At 45.7% G+C, this 16,989-nt stretch overlaps 2 protein-coding genes across 6 annotated transcripts in view; one reads left to right on the top strand and one right to left on the bottom strand.

The window, feature by feature from the left end:
* LUZP1 (leucine zipper protein 1) overlaps positions 1 to 12,620 on the top strand; it is a 95,224-nt gene extending 82,604 nt beyond the window's left edge. For all 4 annotated transcript variants that reach the window (XM_038002869.2, XM_038002929.2, XM_007980094.3 and 1 more), the window contains 2 exons: positions 3,175 to 6,365; positions 8,506 to 12,620. In XM_038002869.2, the coding sequence (XP_037858797.2) occupies positions 3,294 to 6,365; positions 8,506 to 8,664 (3,231 nt within the window). In that variant the 5' untranslated portion in view covers positions 3,175 to 3,293 and the 3' untranslated portion in view covers positions 8,665 to 12,620. The remainder of the gene's footprint in view (positions 1 to 3,174; positions 6,366 to 8,505) is intronic.
* A 1,494-nt stretch (positions 12,621 to 14,114) lies between these two features.
* KDM1A (lysine demethylase 1A) overlaps positions 14,115 to 16,989 on the bottom strand; it is a 65,452-nt gene continuing 62,577 nt past the window's right edge. For both annotated transcript variants that reach the window (XM_007980095.3, XM_007980097.3), the window contains 3 exons: positions 16,163 to 16,290; positions 15,378 to 15,524; positions 14,115 to 14,613 (listed from right to left, as the gene is read on the bottom strand). In XM_007980095.3, the coding sequence (XP_007978286.1) occupies positions 14,428 to 14,613; positions 15,378 to 15,524; positions 16,163 to 16,290 (461 nt within the window). In that variant the 3' untranslated portion in view covers positions 14,115 to 14,427. The remainder of the gene's footprint in view (positions 14,614 to 15,377; positions 15,525 to 16,162; positions 16,291 to 16,989) is intronic.

Here is a 16,989-nt window from a genome sequence, read left to right on the forward strand (position 1 = left end):
TGTAGTCTAAGAGCAGATCCTTTGGTCGTACCTTCCTACAGCCAGAATTCTGACCATTTCTCAACTGTCTTGGTCATGTGCTCTTGGAACGCATGTATTGTCACCATCCTGATCTAGGCCATAACTGTGTTTTGGTTGGATTACTACAATAGCCTCCTATTTGGTCTTCGTGCTCCCACCCATATCCCCTATAGTCCATTCTACTTGCCATCTACTTAAAAGTTTCTGCTGAGAAGTGGTTCCGTTGTTATTATAGATTGTTTTTGTGTTTGGGATGTTTTTGCTTCCTCCAAAATTCGTGTTGAAACTTAACCCCCAGTGCAACAACGTTAAGAGGTAGGACCTTTAAGGAGGTAATATTAGGGATCAGCACCTTTAAAAAAGGGCCCGAGGGAGCGAGTTCAACCGTTTTCATTCCATTCCTTCTTCCCTGTGAGGAAACAGCATTCTAGATGTCATCTTGGAAGCAGAGACTGAACCCTCAGCAGACACTAAACCTGCTGGTGCCTTGATCTTACATTCCCAGGCTCCAGAACTGTGAGGAAATACATTTCTATTCTTTTTGGAGATGGAATCTTGCCCTGTTGACCAGGCTGGAGTGCAGTGGCACGATCTCAGCTCACTTGCGACCTCCATCCAGCGGGTTCAAGCAATTACCCTGCCTCAGCCTCCCGAGTAGCTGGGATCATAGGTGTGTGCCACCACACCTGACTAATTTTTGTATTTTCAGTAGAGACGGGGTTTCATCATGCTGGTCAGGCTGGTCTTGAACTCCTGACCTCAAGTGATCCTCCTGCCTTGGCCTCCTAAAGTGCTGGGATTACAGGCGTGAGCCACTGCACCTGACCAATTTCTGTTCTTATAAATTACTACCTCAGGTATTTTGTTACAGCAGCACGAATGGACTGAGACAATGGTCTTTTTTTTCCTTTTCACTTTTTAAAGATTTTCTGTTTGTGGTATGTTCTTCCGTATCCTTATGATGTGTCTAGGTGCAGATTTAGTTTTCTCCTGTTGGGACATTGCTTCCTGAATGTGAGGTTCCATATCTTTAATCAACTCTTGAAAATTCTTACCTGCTGGCTCTTCAGATATTGGCTGTTCCCCATTCTGTATTCTATCCTTTTGGGCTGCCTGTTAAACTTCCTTGTTTTGGACCTTTTTAATTTATATTTCCCCTGTCTGTTAACCTCTCTTTTACCCTTTCCATCTTTTTAACTCTGTGCTGCTTTTTGTAATTTCATATCTCTCTTGACCACTGTTTTTTAATATCTTCCTTTACCTCTAATATGCCATTTCTCTTTTCTATTTGTAGCTGTTGTATGTGGTTAATTTTCAGATCTTCTGATCTTTGTTGATAGCACCTTGTTCCTTTCTCCTGTTTTTTCATTCCTTCTTTTATGACTTTAAACATTGGAATGTACTTACTGTATGGTTTCTAGCCAATAATCTTAGTAACTTTGGTTCTTTTTGGTATAAACTTGCTCTGCCCAGTTATAGTAAAAGATGGATCTTTATGTGTTTTGTAATTTTTAGTTATAAGCTTGGGTTCAGCTGGACTTTAATCTGTGGGAATCCTGTGTGACCTCTGTAGAGAGGAGCTCCCTTCAGAGTACTTTTGTTTGCTCAGCTAGGTTTCCCAGGGATATTACTAGGCTGATGGCCATTTTATGCTAGTTTCTCAGAACAGATAGGTTCTGGACCACTCAGGTGGTATAAATTTGAACTCTGAATTCAAGTGAGAGCAGGTCTAAGATTATAAATTCTCTAGGGATAATCCTCCTTTAACTCGTAATAGAGCCCAGGTCCTGTTATCTCCCTGTATCAGGGAGGTGACTTTTTTCACTAGTTATCCTGAAGCTGTAGTTCTCCAATAGTCCTTGCTTTAGATTGGGGACTGAAGTCTCATTTTCAATTTACCACCTCTATTGGGCCCAGACTCTTGTCTCTTATACCTGCATGATTGTTAGAACCCAGACTCCTTGGTTCTGGAGATCAGCAAGACACTAATAAGGACAGCTCAGTGGTAGTTTAAACTTACTGTTCTTTTTCATTTAGTCGTCTTTTCTTCTGGTTTTAGCTGGAATGTCACTTATTTTCTGTGTGATCAACTATACATTTTAAGTGATTGTTACATTTTATTTAGTATTTTTAGTTAATAATACTATAGTATTATTATAGTATTAGAGGTTTTATAGTATTAGAGGTTTTCCAGTTTATCTGGTTTGCCATAGTGGTGGAAGTGGAAGTCTGTTGTCTGCCTTTTAATTTCGTAGGACTTATTGTTTATGAATGCTGTTTAAAATACCTTTATTAATCCATTCTCCTGTTTTAAAAATGAGAAAATTACATAAAAAAACTAAACCTTCCCCTTTCTCTCTTTCCTTGGGGTATTATTATATGTTTGGTATATATCCCTAGTGAAATGGCTTTCAAAGAAACAAACCAGTCTTCATATCAACCTTAACATCTGGGACATTTGTCTTACAGTGCCAAAGGATACATTTTGTAGAAGCTGCCTGTTGGCTGGGTCGGGCCAACTCACACCTGAATTCCACTTACAAATACACTTTTGGGAGAAGAGATGTTGAAAACGGGCGTGGAGAGATTGCTGTAGTATATTGTGAAGCTCACCATTTATAGCAAGGCAGATGGGTTAATTTGTATCACTTTTAAGTCACAATAGCTCATAAGAGATAATTTTTTTTTTTTAAATAATCTTAGGATTGTTTATTGCTTTGTTACCAAGATCTTCCACATATGGTAGAACAGAACAACACTGGGGAGAAATATGGTAGACATCATTATGCCCATTTTACCACTAAGTAAAACTGAGGCTCAGTTTACATTGTTAATGACTCTCCTGAGATTATGCAGGTTGCAGGTGGTAATGATGTTATTATACCCTGCCATGAGAATTGAGGCTTCTTATACGTCTTTTTGCCATGCTGCCACTGGTGACATTCTTTATTAGGGTGAAACGAGGTATCAACTCAATATCGGCCATAAAGAACCAGTGTTTTCTTGCAGGTTTATCTGTCATTCATTCAACGAGTTTGAGCCCCTCCTATGATCCAGGCACCAGGAACAGATAGGAGCTCTTTTCTATAACTGGGAGCTAACGTGCAGGTTTTACATTTGCTGACTGACGTGCTTTCTACTTTGCTTCCATAGATTGATGATGGTCTCCAGCTGTCAAAGAAGATTGTGGTTGCCAAGAGAAAGGTAACCATTTCTCATCCCCTTGAGTGGAGTTGGATGCCTCTAGGAGTCCATATTGGCTGGCAGTAGACATGGCCGAATTTACAAGCTACAAGGAGACGGCCTCCAGCCGCCACTTGCGATTTAAGCTACAGAGTCTAAGCCGCCGCCTTGATGAGTTGGAGGAAGCCACAAAAAACCTCCAGAAAGCAGAGGATGAGCTCCTGGATCTCCAGGACAAGGTGATTCAGGCGGAAGGTAGCAACTCCAGCATGTTGGCGGAGATTGAAGTGCTGCGCCAGCGGGTGCTGAGAATTGAAGGCAAAGACGAGGAAATTAAGAGAGCAGAGGATCTGTGTCGTCTGATGAAGGAGAAACTTGAAGAGGAAGAAAACCTCACCCGGGAGCTGAAATCTGAGATTGAGCGGCTTCAGAAACGAATGGCTGAATTAGAGAAGCTAGAAGAGGCCTTCAGCAGGAGTAAGAATGACTGTACCCAGCTGTGTTTGAGCCTGAATGAGGAGAGAAATCTGACCAAGAAAATCTCCTCTGAGCTAGAAATGCTCAGAGTCAAAGTGAAAGAACTAGAATCTTCTGAGGACCGCTTGGATAAAACTGAGCAGAGTTTAGCGTCAGAGTTAGAAAAGCTGAAATCATTAACTCTGAGCTTTGTAAGTGAGAGAAAATACTTGAATGAAAAGGAGAAAGAAAATGAGAAATTGATAAAAGAACTCACTCAAAAACTAGAGCAGAACAAAAAAATGAACCGAGATTATACAAGGAATGCTTCTAATCTGGAAAGAAATGACCTTCGGATTGAGGATGGCATCTCTTCTACACTGCCGTCCAAAGAATCAAGAAGGAAGGGTGCTCTGGACTACCTAAAGCAGGTAGAGAATGAAACAAGAAACAAATCAGAAAATGAAAAGAACCGCAATCAGGAAGACAACAAAGTCAAAGACCTTAACCAAGAGATTGAGAAACTTAAGACGCAAATCAAACACTTTGAATCGTTGGAAGAAGAGCTCAAGAAAATGAAGGCCAAAAATAATGACCTTCAGGATAATTACCTAAGTGAGCAAAATAAAAACAAATTATTAGCCAGCCAACTGGAGGAGATAAAGCTACAAATCAAGAAACAGAAAGAGTTAGAAAATGGGGAGGTAGAAGGGGAAGATTCTTTCCTGTCCAGCAAAGGCAGACATGAGAGGACTAAGTTTAGAGGCCACGGAAGTGAGGCTCCTGCGTCCAGGCACACAGCACGGGAACTGTCTCCTCAGCATAAGCGGGAACGACTCCGGAACAGGGAGTTTGCTCTCAACAATGAAAACTGTTCTCTGAGCAACAGGCAGGTTTCTTCTCCCAGTTTCGCCAACAGGAGGGCAGCAAAAGCTTCTCACATGGGGGCGAGTACAGACAGTGGAACTCAGGAGACAAAGAAAACTGAAGACCGATTTGCACCCGGATCCTCCCAGAGCGAAGGGAAGAAGTCTAGGGAGCAGCCCTCAGTGCTGAGTCGCTACCCCCCAGCTGCTCAGGAGCACAGTAAAGCGTGGAAGGGGACTCCCAAGCCAGGCACCGAGAGCGGACTGAAGGGAAGAGTGGAGAAGACAACACGAACGTTTAGTGACACCACCCACGGATCTGTTCCCAGTGACACATTGAGTAGAGCTGACAAGGCTTCTGACACCTCCTCTGAGTCTGTCTTTGGCAAGAGGGGACATGTGCCTGGCAATGGAAGTCAAGTAACTCACGCTGCAAACTCTGGCTGTTCTAAGGCCATTGGAGCTCTGGCCTCATCTCGACGATCCTCCTCAGAAGGGTTCTCTAAAGGCAAAAAGGCTGCCAATGGCCTTGAGGCCGATACCAGTTCCTCAAATTCCAAGGCTCCTGTTTTATCAAAGTATCCTTATAGCTCTAGAAGCCAAGAGAACATCCTTCAGGGATTTTCAACCTCACATAGAGAAGGGGTTGATCAACCTGCAGCAGTTGTGATGGAAGACAGCAGTCAGCATGAAGCCTTGAGGTGTCGAGTCATCAAATCCAGTGGCAGAGAGAAGCCAGACTCAGATGATGACTTGGACATAGCATCTCTTGTTACTGCCAAGTTGGTAAATACAACCATCACTCCAGAGCCCGAGCCCAAACCACAGCCTAACTCTAGAGAAAAGGCCAAAGCCCGAGGGGTACCTAGAACCTCCCTTTTTGAGAATGATAAAGATGCTGGAATAGAGAATGAATCTGTGAAATCTGTCAGAGCCTCCACCAATGCCATGGAGCTCCCAGATACCAATGGTGCTGGGGTAAAAAGCCAAAGGCCCTTTAGCCCCAGAGAGGCATTGCAGTCTAGAGCCATCATCAAACCTGTTATTGTTGATAAGGATGTGAAAAAAATCATGGGAGGATCTGGAACAGAGACCACGTTGGAGAAACAGAAACCTGTCTCCAAACCAGGGCCAAACAAAGTGACAAGTAGCATTACTATCTATCCCTCTGACAGCAGCAGCCCCAGAGCTGCTGTGGGTGAGGCCCTGAGGGAGAGGCACACATCCACCAGCAATATCCAGGTGGGGCCGGCAGAGCTCACATCATTTAGCAACCATGTCAGCTCCCCTTTTGAGCTCTCCATTCACAAACATGACATCACCCTGCAGCTCGCAGAAGCAGAGAGAATGGCAGATGGGCCCCTGAAGAACAGGCCAGAAACAGTGGTCTCTCGGAGCAGCATTATAATCAAGCCATCGGATCCTGTGGAGAGGAATAGCCATGCACCTCCAGCGGAGACAATCAGGTGGAAAAGCCATAGTGCCCCTTCAGAAGTGGGCTCCTCAGATGCCAGACATGTTACTGTGCGGAATGCCTGGAAGAGTAGGCGAGACTTGAAATCTTTAGAAGACCCCCCAACTCGAATAGGTAAAAACATGGAATCTGCCAGTACCAATGCCTATACCCAGAGGTCTTCCACAGACTTCTCAGAACTTGAACAGCCCAGGGCCTACCTTTTTGAGCAGGGCACTCGAAGGGTAGGACCAAGTTCAGGGGATGCCCCTGAGCCCTCCTCCAGAAGGACCCAAAGTAGCCTCACTGTGTCAGAGGTGCTTACCCGTCGGAATCGGGTAGGAGACACCATCACTGTCGCAGCCTGGAACCACTCAGCAGGCATGGTGAGTTCCAGCCTCTCTGCCCTCTCTCTTTTCTCTCTCCCTTTTCCTTCTTTGCCTTTTCCTTTTTCCCCTCTGCTCTGGCCTGTGTGACCCAGGATCCTGAGAACTGAGTAGAACTGGGTTCCTTAAAGAACTGTTGAAAAATCAGGTGGGTTTGACCTTTCTCCTAAAGAAGGTTTTTAGCAGCATGACTTTTCAAAATCCCTTTTCCAATTTGTTGTCTTCATTTTGCTCTCACATATGAAGGCGACACAAAAAGGAAATATGTCTTCTCTTCGCTTGGTTTGCCAGAGCAGCTAAAGGAGCTCCCTGTAGGACCTCAGAGCAGCACGAAAAGCACAAGAAGCAGCTACAGCTGCTGGGGAGCTCTGGGCGACAGTGGGAGGCCTGGTGCCCTTTCTGTAGGGCGCAGCGATGGGGAGCCAGGTCAGCAAGTTCTCGGCTGCCTCAGCAGATCTTCACAGGCTGCTGGCCTCTCAGGGATGAGGAGAGCCGTGGCTTACACTGGGCCTATTTTAGATAAGCTTATACCCAATTCCAAATGACACTTTCTTTTGCCCCCCCCCACCCCAGACAGCTATCTGTCTCATATCATCAGTCTGAGGGCAGGGCTGGTTCAGTGTGGCTCATTACAGTTTTGATAAATCCAGAACCACCTGCCTTATGTGAGTGTGAGGGTCAGAGTGTCAGAACAGCATCTGGAGAAGCCCTTGGGAGTGTCTTTTCAATAAGAAACCTCTGATGATGAAAAACTCTTTGGACCTGGACACAGTGCTCCCTTCTTTTACAAAAAGCAGATGACTATTAACTTGAAAAGCCTGTGACTCTTTACAGGGTACTTAACACTGGACAAAAGTACTTCACTACCCACTGTGTCATTCAGTCCCTTGAATATCTGCCTGGGGGCAGATACTATCCCCATTTTTCAGATATAGAAGCTAAGGGTCAGAAACACAAAATATCTTACCTAAGGTTACCCAGCTGAATTACTGGAAGAGCTAAGACTTGAATCCAAGATTCCTGTCTCTAAATCCAATGCTCTTTCTACTCTGCTAACCTTTCTCACTCATGCATATGTTATTCTTTGATCTGCATTTGCTTGGGAGAACCAAGAACATTAAAAAGATAGAATTCTGGCCAGGCATGGTGGCTTACACCTGTAATCTCAGCACTTTGGGAGGCCGAGGTGGGCAGATCACAAGGTCAGGAGTTCAAGGCTAGCCTGGCCAATATAGTGATACCCCATGTCTACTAAAAATACAAAATTAGTCGGGTGGGGTGGCACATGCCTGTAATCCCAGCTACTCAGGAGGCTGAGGCAGGAGAATTACTTGAACCCGGGAGGTGGAGGTTGCAGTGAGCCGAGATCGCGCCATTGCACTCCAGCCTGGGCAACAAGAGCGAAACAACGTCTCAAAAACAAACAAACAAAAAAAACCAGGTGTGGTGGTGCATGCTTGTAATCCAAGCTACTTGGGAGGCTGAGGCAGGAGAATCGCTTGAACCGGGAGGCAGAGGTTGCAGTGAACTGAGACTGTGCCATTGCACTCCAGCCCGGGAGACAGTGCGAGACGTCATCTCAAAAAAAAGGTAGAATTCTAGGAATAGGGAGAAAGACAGCTATTTGGGCCCCAGAAGCTTTGGACATTTAAGAGGAGAGATAAAGGATGAGAGACGGGTATGTGAGCTTTTTGGTAGTTTGTATGTGGGGAGGAGGAAGAGAGCTGTCCGGACCTCTCTTCAGCTCCCCAACAAGGATGTGGATGGGTCTCATCCCCAGAATCGTGCAGCCTGCATGCATGTGCAGAGCTCAGACTGCTGGCCCCTCCTCAGGGGTACCAGTCCCATGCCCCTATTCCAGGCTCTGTCCTCTGTAAGGCTCCTGTTCTGTTGTGAGCCTCCTCCTAGCCTACCCTGATGGTTCCTAGCAGCCTGGAGTTCCCAGTCTACCCGATTTCCAAGGAACTTACATATTGGCCCGTACTCAGGCAAAAGCATATCTTTGCAGTTAACTTATGGCCTGTCTGGGCTATATCTGCCTCTGCTAGGTTGGAAGGGACCCATTGTGGTAGCAGGTGAGGGTGTCTTGTTCCTCACTTTACTGATCTCCACAGCGCACTTTTGTTATCTATTGGCACAGGAGGAAGAAGGGGAAGACTGTACACTCAGTGTCTACAGGCAACTGCACAACTCCCTGGATCCGTCTGAACTGCCTGGGAAACAGGGGCTGCCAGAGCCTGGGCGAGTACGGGCCGAGGAACAATTACGGCCAACCAGGCCTTGTGCTGAGGAGAACTGAACCCGCTGGGTGTCTGCTGTCTACCCTCTGCTCCTGCTTCTTAGCTCTCTCCACTGTCCTGCCCCATGAAGGATCCAAGGCCAGTTAACCAGGCAAGACACAAGCCTTGGCTGGGAAACTGTGGTAGAGCTGGGCTGTGGCTCAGGTAATTTTTGCCATTTGGCCAGAGGGAATCAGAGACTACAAGCTAGACAGTCACCCAGGCCCAACCTTCCCCAATGCACGAGTCCTCTCTCTCTCCTTGTCCCTGTCAACCAAGTAGTTGGACCATTCTGGCCCCCAAACGGGGGAAGATAAAGTCCCCACCACACCACAGGAGTCAGAAGTTCTTCTCGGCTCCTTGGTGGGTTGTTTCTGGATCCTAAGGCAGCCCCTGTCTGTGTGGTTAATGTTCTGATTTCTCAGTCTCACTATATCCACTTCACTCCTCATTTGCCCAGTGGGCTCAAGTACCCCGTAAGATTTACCAGCTATCAGCTCCATCTAGGGGGCTTTCATTTCTTTCTCCCTGGAGTTCTTTTCCACAGCCTTTTAAAGCAGAAAGGGGTCTGTGCTGCCTCTGAAGGATTGAGACTACCCTTTAGGTTGAAGTTCGACCTGGCCCCTGGCTGACCAGTCTCCTGGAAGCAGAGCATGCAGATACCCATGCGGATACCCATTGGAATGACATATCCCTCCCCAACCCCAGCTCTCTCTGCTCACCTTTCAAAGGCACCTGGAGGTGCAAGCCTCATGCATCTCCTTTCCCGAGCACCAGTAATGCTGCTGGCATCGCCTGCTCTCTCTTCATTGTTTCCACCTTGGGAAAATCCCTAGGCTAAGCTGGGCCTGACCCAGCATCCTCTGCCTTCTAGGAAGTGCCCAGCACGGGGGAAAGCAGACCCGAAGTGACTCACCTTTAGTCACTCCACAAGCAATAGCTCCATGAGAGGCATGGACTATGAGACTACTCCCTCCTGTTCCTCCTCCTCCGTCCCCCATGGAGGAGGCATCGCACTTTACCAAGCTGATGCATTCCTACAGAAGTGGGCCCTGGATTTCTGCAAGTCGACTATCATGATGACTTCGTTGGAGGAGAGGTGATACGTATATACCCATTGAGAGCCTCAGGTTTATGTAGTTCACAATGCAGCAAACCTTTCAGAAAGCCACATAAATAAATTGGTTAGGTTCCTTATACCAGTCATATGGGGAAGTTGAAAAGAATTGTATATTCTTGGCACTGCTTTTTCTTTAGCATTCTTTCAGTTCAAAGAAGGGATCCTCTTTCAAAGGCTACCTTTATGAAGCAGACACTATTGCCCTCAGAATGAGACAACATTAAACTAGCAGTCTGGTAAGCTGTATTTGTTTCCCCATGGCTTTACTTCCTTGCTGTGTGACCTTGGGTAAGTCATTGCCTTCTTGGAGCCTCAGTTTCCTTGTCTGTAAAATGAGTTCTTTGAAATGGATGATCTCTAAGGGCACCAAATCTGGTATTCTGAGGTTCTCCTGTTTTCACCATCTGTAATAGTATGGGATGATTTACCTGTTCTCAGGTAAATAGTATAATAGTATGGGATTTTTGCTTTTGGAAGGTATCATCCATGTGGGTTCTTCCCCCCTGCCCTCAATTGTTTTTCTGGGCCTTGCCTTGTTTTTTAGTTTCCTCATGTTTTAATCTCATGGGGATGAGCTCAGAGAAGCTCCCTGGGCCTGTTTCCCAGTCTGCAAAGTGAAGGGATTAGATCGGAGGGTCACTGAGGCTCTTTGTGGCATCAGCCGTGTCCAGTGCCACACAGTATCTCCTGGCTTTCTAGGAGTCTAGATGTTATGGAAAGTACCCGAGTCTGTGTATCTCCTATTCCTGTGCATCTCCTATGAATCTCCTGGCAAGAGGAAGACTCAAGATTTCCTCCAGAGGAATTGGTCTTCCCTGCCTTCACTCAGCATGGGAATCAGTGTTCATCCTGCCCTTGTCTGCATCAGATTTGGCAGTGAGGAGGCTTGGGGAGCACCTACCTTACTTTCAGGGACAGGAATCGATTGCTCATACGTGTTTCCTAGAGTTGTCAATCTAAAGGCATTGTCATGTGGCCTGCCTTTCCTCTCCACATCCCCACCTCTAATGCTCAAGATGCTATTGCCAGGATCTCTTCCTGCTGCTTCTCCTGGCTCACTGGCCAGAAACTAGCTCACTCAAGGCTGCTGTCCCTCACTTGCGGCCTCCCTGCCATTCTCCTTCACTGGTTGGCAACCTTGAGAGTTCAAAGGAAATCAACCTCCGTGGTGGTCAACTGAAGGTATAGGAAACTAAGTCTGTGGCTCTTCTCTGCTGATGGAAACAGAAGGGCGCCAAGCCATGCTTAAAAAGATCTCGCCAATAATTCTTGTGTTTGGGTGTTGGAGCCCTGGATTCTGGTGCTATATAGCTCCTGGTGCCAAAGTTTGGATCTTTCCACATTTCAGCAGCACCAATATCTGCTGCTACTCAAAATGTCCTGTGGAAGAGGGACAGCTGTGAAGCCCTTTTGCTGGGGCTGTCATCTTGAAATCTGAGTGCAATAGGATTTGATTGTAACAGTTATTTCAGGATATTTTGTTTCTTTAATCTGCACACTTTCTAGATAGATTTTATTTTTAAATGTCCTCAGCATTGCAGAAAATAATGTTGTAATAGCAAGTAAAGGCTGGAGGCTCAGTTTCTCTGGGCTCAAATGGCTGGCAAGGCTGGCTCTCAAATCCCAAAGTTGGGAGGCATGTTTCTGGAAAGCAACTGAGGTGTAATTGTTTGAACCCAGGCCTCATCGTCAGGGGTCCTGGAGGAAGCCTTCAAGTAGAGGGGAGACCTGTAGTTGGATAGTTGTTTAATCAAGCCAAATAGTCTCACTGCCCCCAGTCAGCAAACCCACTTTTACGACAAGTTTCTTCCATAGCTTGGCTCTTAAATTTTACTGGCAGGTGTATGGTTGTTGGAGGGTTCCTAGTGAGTTGGGGGACCTGGCAATAGAGCTGCTTGGTTGGAGGGAGTGGAGCTGGCTTAGTACCAGCAGCTGATCTCTTCCACCTGCTGCTGTTTTTTGCCACTCTGACACTAAACCAGAGAAAGCTGAAGGTGGATAAATAAGCGGTGGTGGTTTTTTTGCTTTTGGGTGGCAATGAAAAAGAGTCACAGTGTGGGTTAAAGGGATCTGCAGTGGGGCCAAGGATGCCGCCTCACCCTCAGCTGCAGGCAAGCTTGCACATAAATAACCCCCTCTCGTTAGAGTGTTCGGGATGTGGGGGACGCTATAGTGTTCCTGGACTTGTCTTCCTGGGGCAGTTTTAGTTCTTTATATTTAGTGGGTCAGTGCCAAGTGCTACCACTTCCCAATAAAGGAACGGGGATCCAGAGGCTGGGTCCCTAGCTACCTTGTTAGGAGGTTTTGTTATTTCTCTGACAAGATTGCTTTGGAAAGAGCTGCTTTTAGGGATTATGTTTTGAATACCCCGAGTGGGGAACAGGGTTCTCCTCAAAACCTCACAACCAAGATCATAGGAGAAAGGGGCCCTATTTTCCTGCTGCTTCCCAGCTCAGAACATACTGAATGGAATGTATTTTTAAGAGAATAAAGTCTATTTTTTTGTATTTTAAAGATTGAGAGGGCTGAGAAGGTAGCCCTCAAATAAACTGTTATTGCATTATAGGCCCCTTTGTTGGGGGCAGTCTGTTGGTCCACACCTACTTGCTCAGGCAGGTGCTCTGGTCTCACCCCTGCCCCTTGGAGTCTAGGTGCAGCAGCTTCTACATTCCTGCTCCAAGCATGGGACCAAGGAGGCCGGAACCTGTCGCTGGAAACCAGGGCAAAGCAGTGGCTCAGGGCTCCTTGGGTGCATGTGTATCGTTGGAGCTGCCTGTCTGCATGTATCCTCTGGCGCGAATGCTCTCTGTTGGCTCTGCAGTACAATATGTAACCAATAAAGCTCCCTCGTTTCCATATAGACTCTGTGCAAGTCTGTGATGCAAGTGTTATGTCATCCCTGTGTATCTGTCTTCTATGCATTGATGCAGCTCTAGTATATTTCATTGTATGATGCTTAAAACTGGATATTTTACCTAACCAATTACTGATACTACAAGGACTGGAAACATTAACTGAGGCTTAGAAAAGGACATGCGTAGGACCCACATAACTAGAGTTATAATCAGCAGCTATTTCTTTGCAACATTTAATTTTCAGGCTTGCCCATTGTTGCCAGATAGAGTCATCTCTCTCTCAAGCTGCCTATGCCATCTGTTTAAAAAACAAAAACTCTTAAGAGACCTACCCCGGATTAGATACCCTAGCTAATCCCCGTGAAGTAACAATGTTGATCGCAGAACTCAGATTCAAACGCAGGTGTATGCCGAGGTCCATGCACTGTGCACTGTGCCGAGTCCTCACCTTTTTATCAGTTCCGCCACTTGCCCTGATCCTGGTGTGCAGATTCTTTCCATACTGTCACGAAATCTTAAGACGGGGGGGGGGGGGGGAGCCTTCTCTGTTTTCATCTTCCCGTCAGACCAACAATATACATTATGTCCCTTAACTCATACTAAGAGTAAAATCACATTTAAGGGGCATTACTTGGATTTGTAGTAACTGAGTTTATCTGTCAGGAGCCCCTGGTAAGGAACCAGCATGTAACATGTTTTTATCTTATATGGAAGGATTCTGGGATGAGGGAGATCATCCTTGATGATCCAGGTGGGCCTTAAATGTAGTCACAGGTATATCCTGTGACAAAGATTTGACTACAGGAGAAGGCAATGTGATGATGGAGGCAGAGATTGGAGTTAGGTGCTCTGCGGATGGAGGTAGGAGCCACAAGCCTTCCCACCCCTAGCAGCTGAAAAGAGCAAGGAAATGAACTGATCCTCCCTGCTCTGAGAGCCTCCATAATGAATGCAGCCCTGTAGACCCATTTTAGACTTTAAGCATCCAGAACTGTAGATTTTTTTTTTAAGAGCCACTAAGTTTGTGGCAATTGGTTAAACCAGCTGTTACCTAAGCCCTTGCTCTTACGTAGTGTGCTTCCCAAAATGTACACCAACAGCTTTCGTAGAATTGGGAAGTTTTAGCACCTACCCATGGAGGGAATCAGGAATAAAGGCAGACTCATCTCCCAAAGGCTTAAACTTTGTTTCACTCTTGTGTTTTATCTTGAAAGTTCATCCAAAGTTTCCTAATACCCATGTTCTTGGCACACCACCACACCCCTCCCCAGTGGGGAAGTCTAGTCCCACTGACTAGGAAATCCACTGCTTCTACAGGACCGCCCCCACCTTATCTTCTGACCTGATCAAACCATTTCTCTCTTTTATATAAACATCTTCCTTATTTAAACATGGAGAAAACATATATTACTATTGTCATAGGATAAACTTGGCATTTCCAAAGGAGTAACGCCCCCATCTTGTATGTAACTCCAACCCAAAGGAACAGAAGGGCCAATTTTATATGAAGTTTTATTCTCAAAATATATTAAAAAAAAAAACAAAGAACGAGACTAGGATGTTACTTCACAGCACTTGCCTCACAGTCTTTATGAAGAACACAATTCCAAACTAATAGACAAGTTCCTCCCTGTGCTCTAGGTCATTCAAAGGAGGCAAGCTCCCTTGTCAAATCAGGAGCTCCAGCAGCCGATCAGGAGCCCAGGTGCCAGGGTGGACTTTCTCAGTGGGATCTAGTATTGCTAGAAGAGCCTTGCTAATGCGGCAGAAACAGGCACATGGGCCTCTTCTCTTAGAATGTATCTGTCTCACATGCTTGGGGACTGCTGTGCAGGAACACCTGGTGTGGCCTGGCGAGGCAGCGTATACATGGCCCCCAAAAACTGGTCTGCAATTCTTCCTGCTTCTCGCAGCCCACTCAGCAGAGCACCATGCACCGTGGCTGGGTAGTTACGGATTGTATGTTCTCCCGCAAAGAAGAGTCGTGGAATTGGCTGTTTTAGGGGAAAAAGAAAATTGGCAGGCTGCACATACACCTTTATTCTTGTACTTAAATTACTAAATTCCTGTTGACCTTGTAAAGGCTGACCCCCCAATTACTATTCATCATTCTATCTGAGTCTCCCTTATCAGTAGGCATTTTCCAAGAATTGACAAGGAGAAATGAGACAATAAAACTCCACCTAGCCTCGTTCCTAAAGTGATGCTTAACGTGTTCTCATCAGTTTAGATACCCAATTCTAGAGTGTCCTTCCCTCAGTACCTTCTGGGAGGGAGCCTCACTACCCTGAAGCACAGGACATTTGGTGATCAGGGACACTTCAGCCTTGCAGCTCAGAGCAGGCCTGGGCTATGACACTGAGGAATTCTTACTGCTCTCGGAGTGGGGTCTGGCATAAGGGTCTAGATAAGGACCCAGGGTTATTTCTCAGGAATGCCCTGGAAGCCCCTAGTAATTGCGACCTTGCAGCAATCCTGTGAGCCATTACAAAATGGAAGTGCAATTAAAAATGGTTTTGTTTTTTTAGGGGGAAAACCTGAATAAGGAAAAATGTTATTTGACTTATACTCTGGACTCCTCCATTCTGAATGCAGGCTGCCTAGATTTACAAAACCAAATGATGAGAAATCAGAAATGGTGCCATCCTTTTAACTCTGTGCTTGGTTATCTGAAAGGTCCGAAGATAGAATGACTAAAATCTGAAAAACAAATCAGGGCCTCTTCCCAAATAAGCCCAGATAGTTTGCCAGTTCTCACCTGTGGGGCACCTGGAATCGAGGGGCCCGGAGTGATGGGCTGAGCCATTAAATCATAGTCATTTCCAGATGATCCTGCAGCAACATAAGAATAAGAGCCCCGGGCCCAGGGATCAGCTCGCCAACGAGACACCACAGTTTCCTTGGGCTAAAAGAAAAACCAGGAGCAAAAGTCATTATGATATACCAAGGACAAATCAATCCTTGAAAGGTGGAAAAGCAGTGGTGGGTGGAGATGTGAGTGAGAGAAAGAAGGGCAACAGATGTGAGAGCCAGTGATCAAGTGATGAATGCTCTGCTTTAAAATAGACATGGACAAAAGGACTTCAGACAGGAAGGATGCCTCCATGTTGCCTTCCTGTCTATGAATCCAGAGATCTACACAGGGTTCGGCCTTTATTCTCTTTTATAAATTCACAATATGCTTCCCTTCAAAGGAATCCTAAGGGGTTAAAGTATTTCAAAGAACAGGAAAAAGTACCAAGAGGTTCTCTGAAAACTTCCCAGAGATACTCACTGGAGTTTGGCCATTTTGTCTAAAATGTCGGGTATGGTGTGACTCTAAAGCCAGAGGAGAAATGTAGCTAACAGCCTTCAGATTCCCCAGTTCTGGGGGGCTTTTCTGAACCCCATGCTTAGGCCACGAACTCCAAACATTAATATTCATGTAAAGGCACACACCTCAATTCTAGCTTAAACTGTCCTGACCAAGAACATGCTGCAAATACATTAAACTTTGGTTGAGTTTGAACCCTAGATCCCTACTTACCTCACCTGTCTACTTACCTGGGGTACTGCACTGCTACCAAAAATCCCTTTGAGAATGGCCAGGCATCGGCCAACAATCACATCGTCACTTATGTTTTCCATGATACCAGCAGCTTCTCCTGCCACTAGTGCCAACAGTATTGGAGCTGGGGAAACAAAGGATAATTCCAGGGTTTTCCTACAGACTTTCCTCAAAAACGTCCTTATCAGGCCCCACCTTATTCCTGGTGCTCTGAAATCTCATGACGAGACACACACAGCACCACTGAAATGCAAAGAGACAAATTATGTTTCTGAAACAGCCTATGGAACTATTGTCGCCAGAAACCAGCCAGTAGGAGCTGGCAGACTAGAGAGTGAAGTAAGATTCACAGGCACCTCACTGCTTCTAACTTGACAAAATACAGCAGTTCCGAAGATACAATTTCAGATCTTGCTAATAAAAGGGAATTATTAAACATCCCTTTACTTTGGCACAGAATTCTTAACCTTGACTACCTCAGATAGCTCCATGACAATGGCTACATCCCTTTCAGTCATCCCAGGCCCCTCCAAGCCCAGGACTGTCTTCAGTCACCCATCTGGTGAATAGTTATGCAACAGACATAGGTGGCAGGCACACTACTAGAAGAGGGGGATAAAAAAGATATAAACTATAGACTCCAATAGAGCAACAGATGCAAAGTTACACAGATAATTATTAACTGTGATAAAAGCTATGAAGAAAAAGTAGGCTATAGGGAAAAGCATACGGGGGTAAATTTAATTTACATTTGGTGCATTGGAGATGTGTGTGTCCTGGAAGTCTTTGAAATACTGACATTTATGTCAAAACCTGAATGCTG

Source organism: Chlorocebus sabaeus, chromosome 20, assembly GCF_047675955.1.
Source record: "Chlorocebus sabaeus isolate Y175 chromosome 20, mChlSab1.0.hap1, whole genome shotgun sequence".
Taxonomy (NCBI): Eukaryota; Metazoa; Chordata; class Mammalia; order Primates; family Cercopithecidae; genus Chlorocebus; species Chlorocebus sabaeus.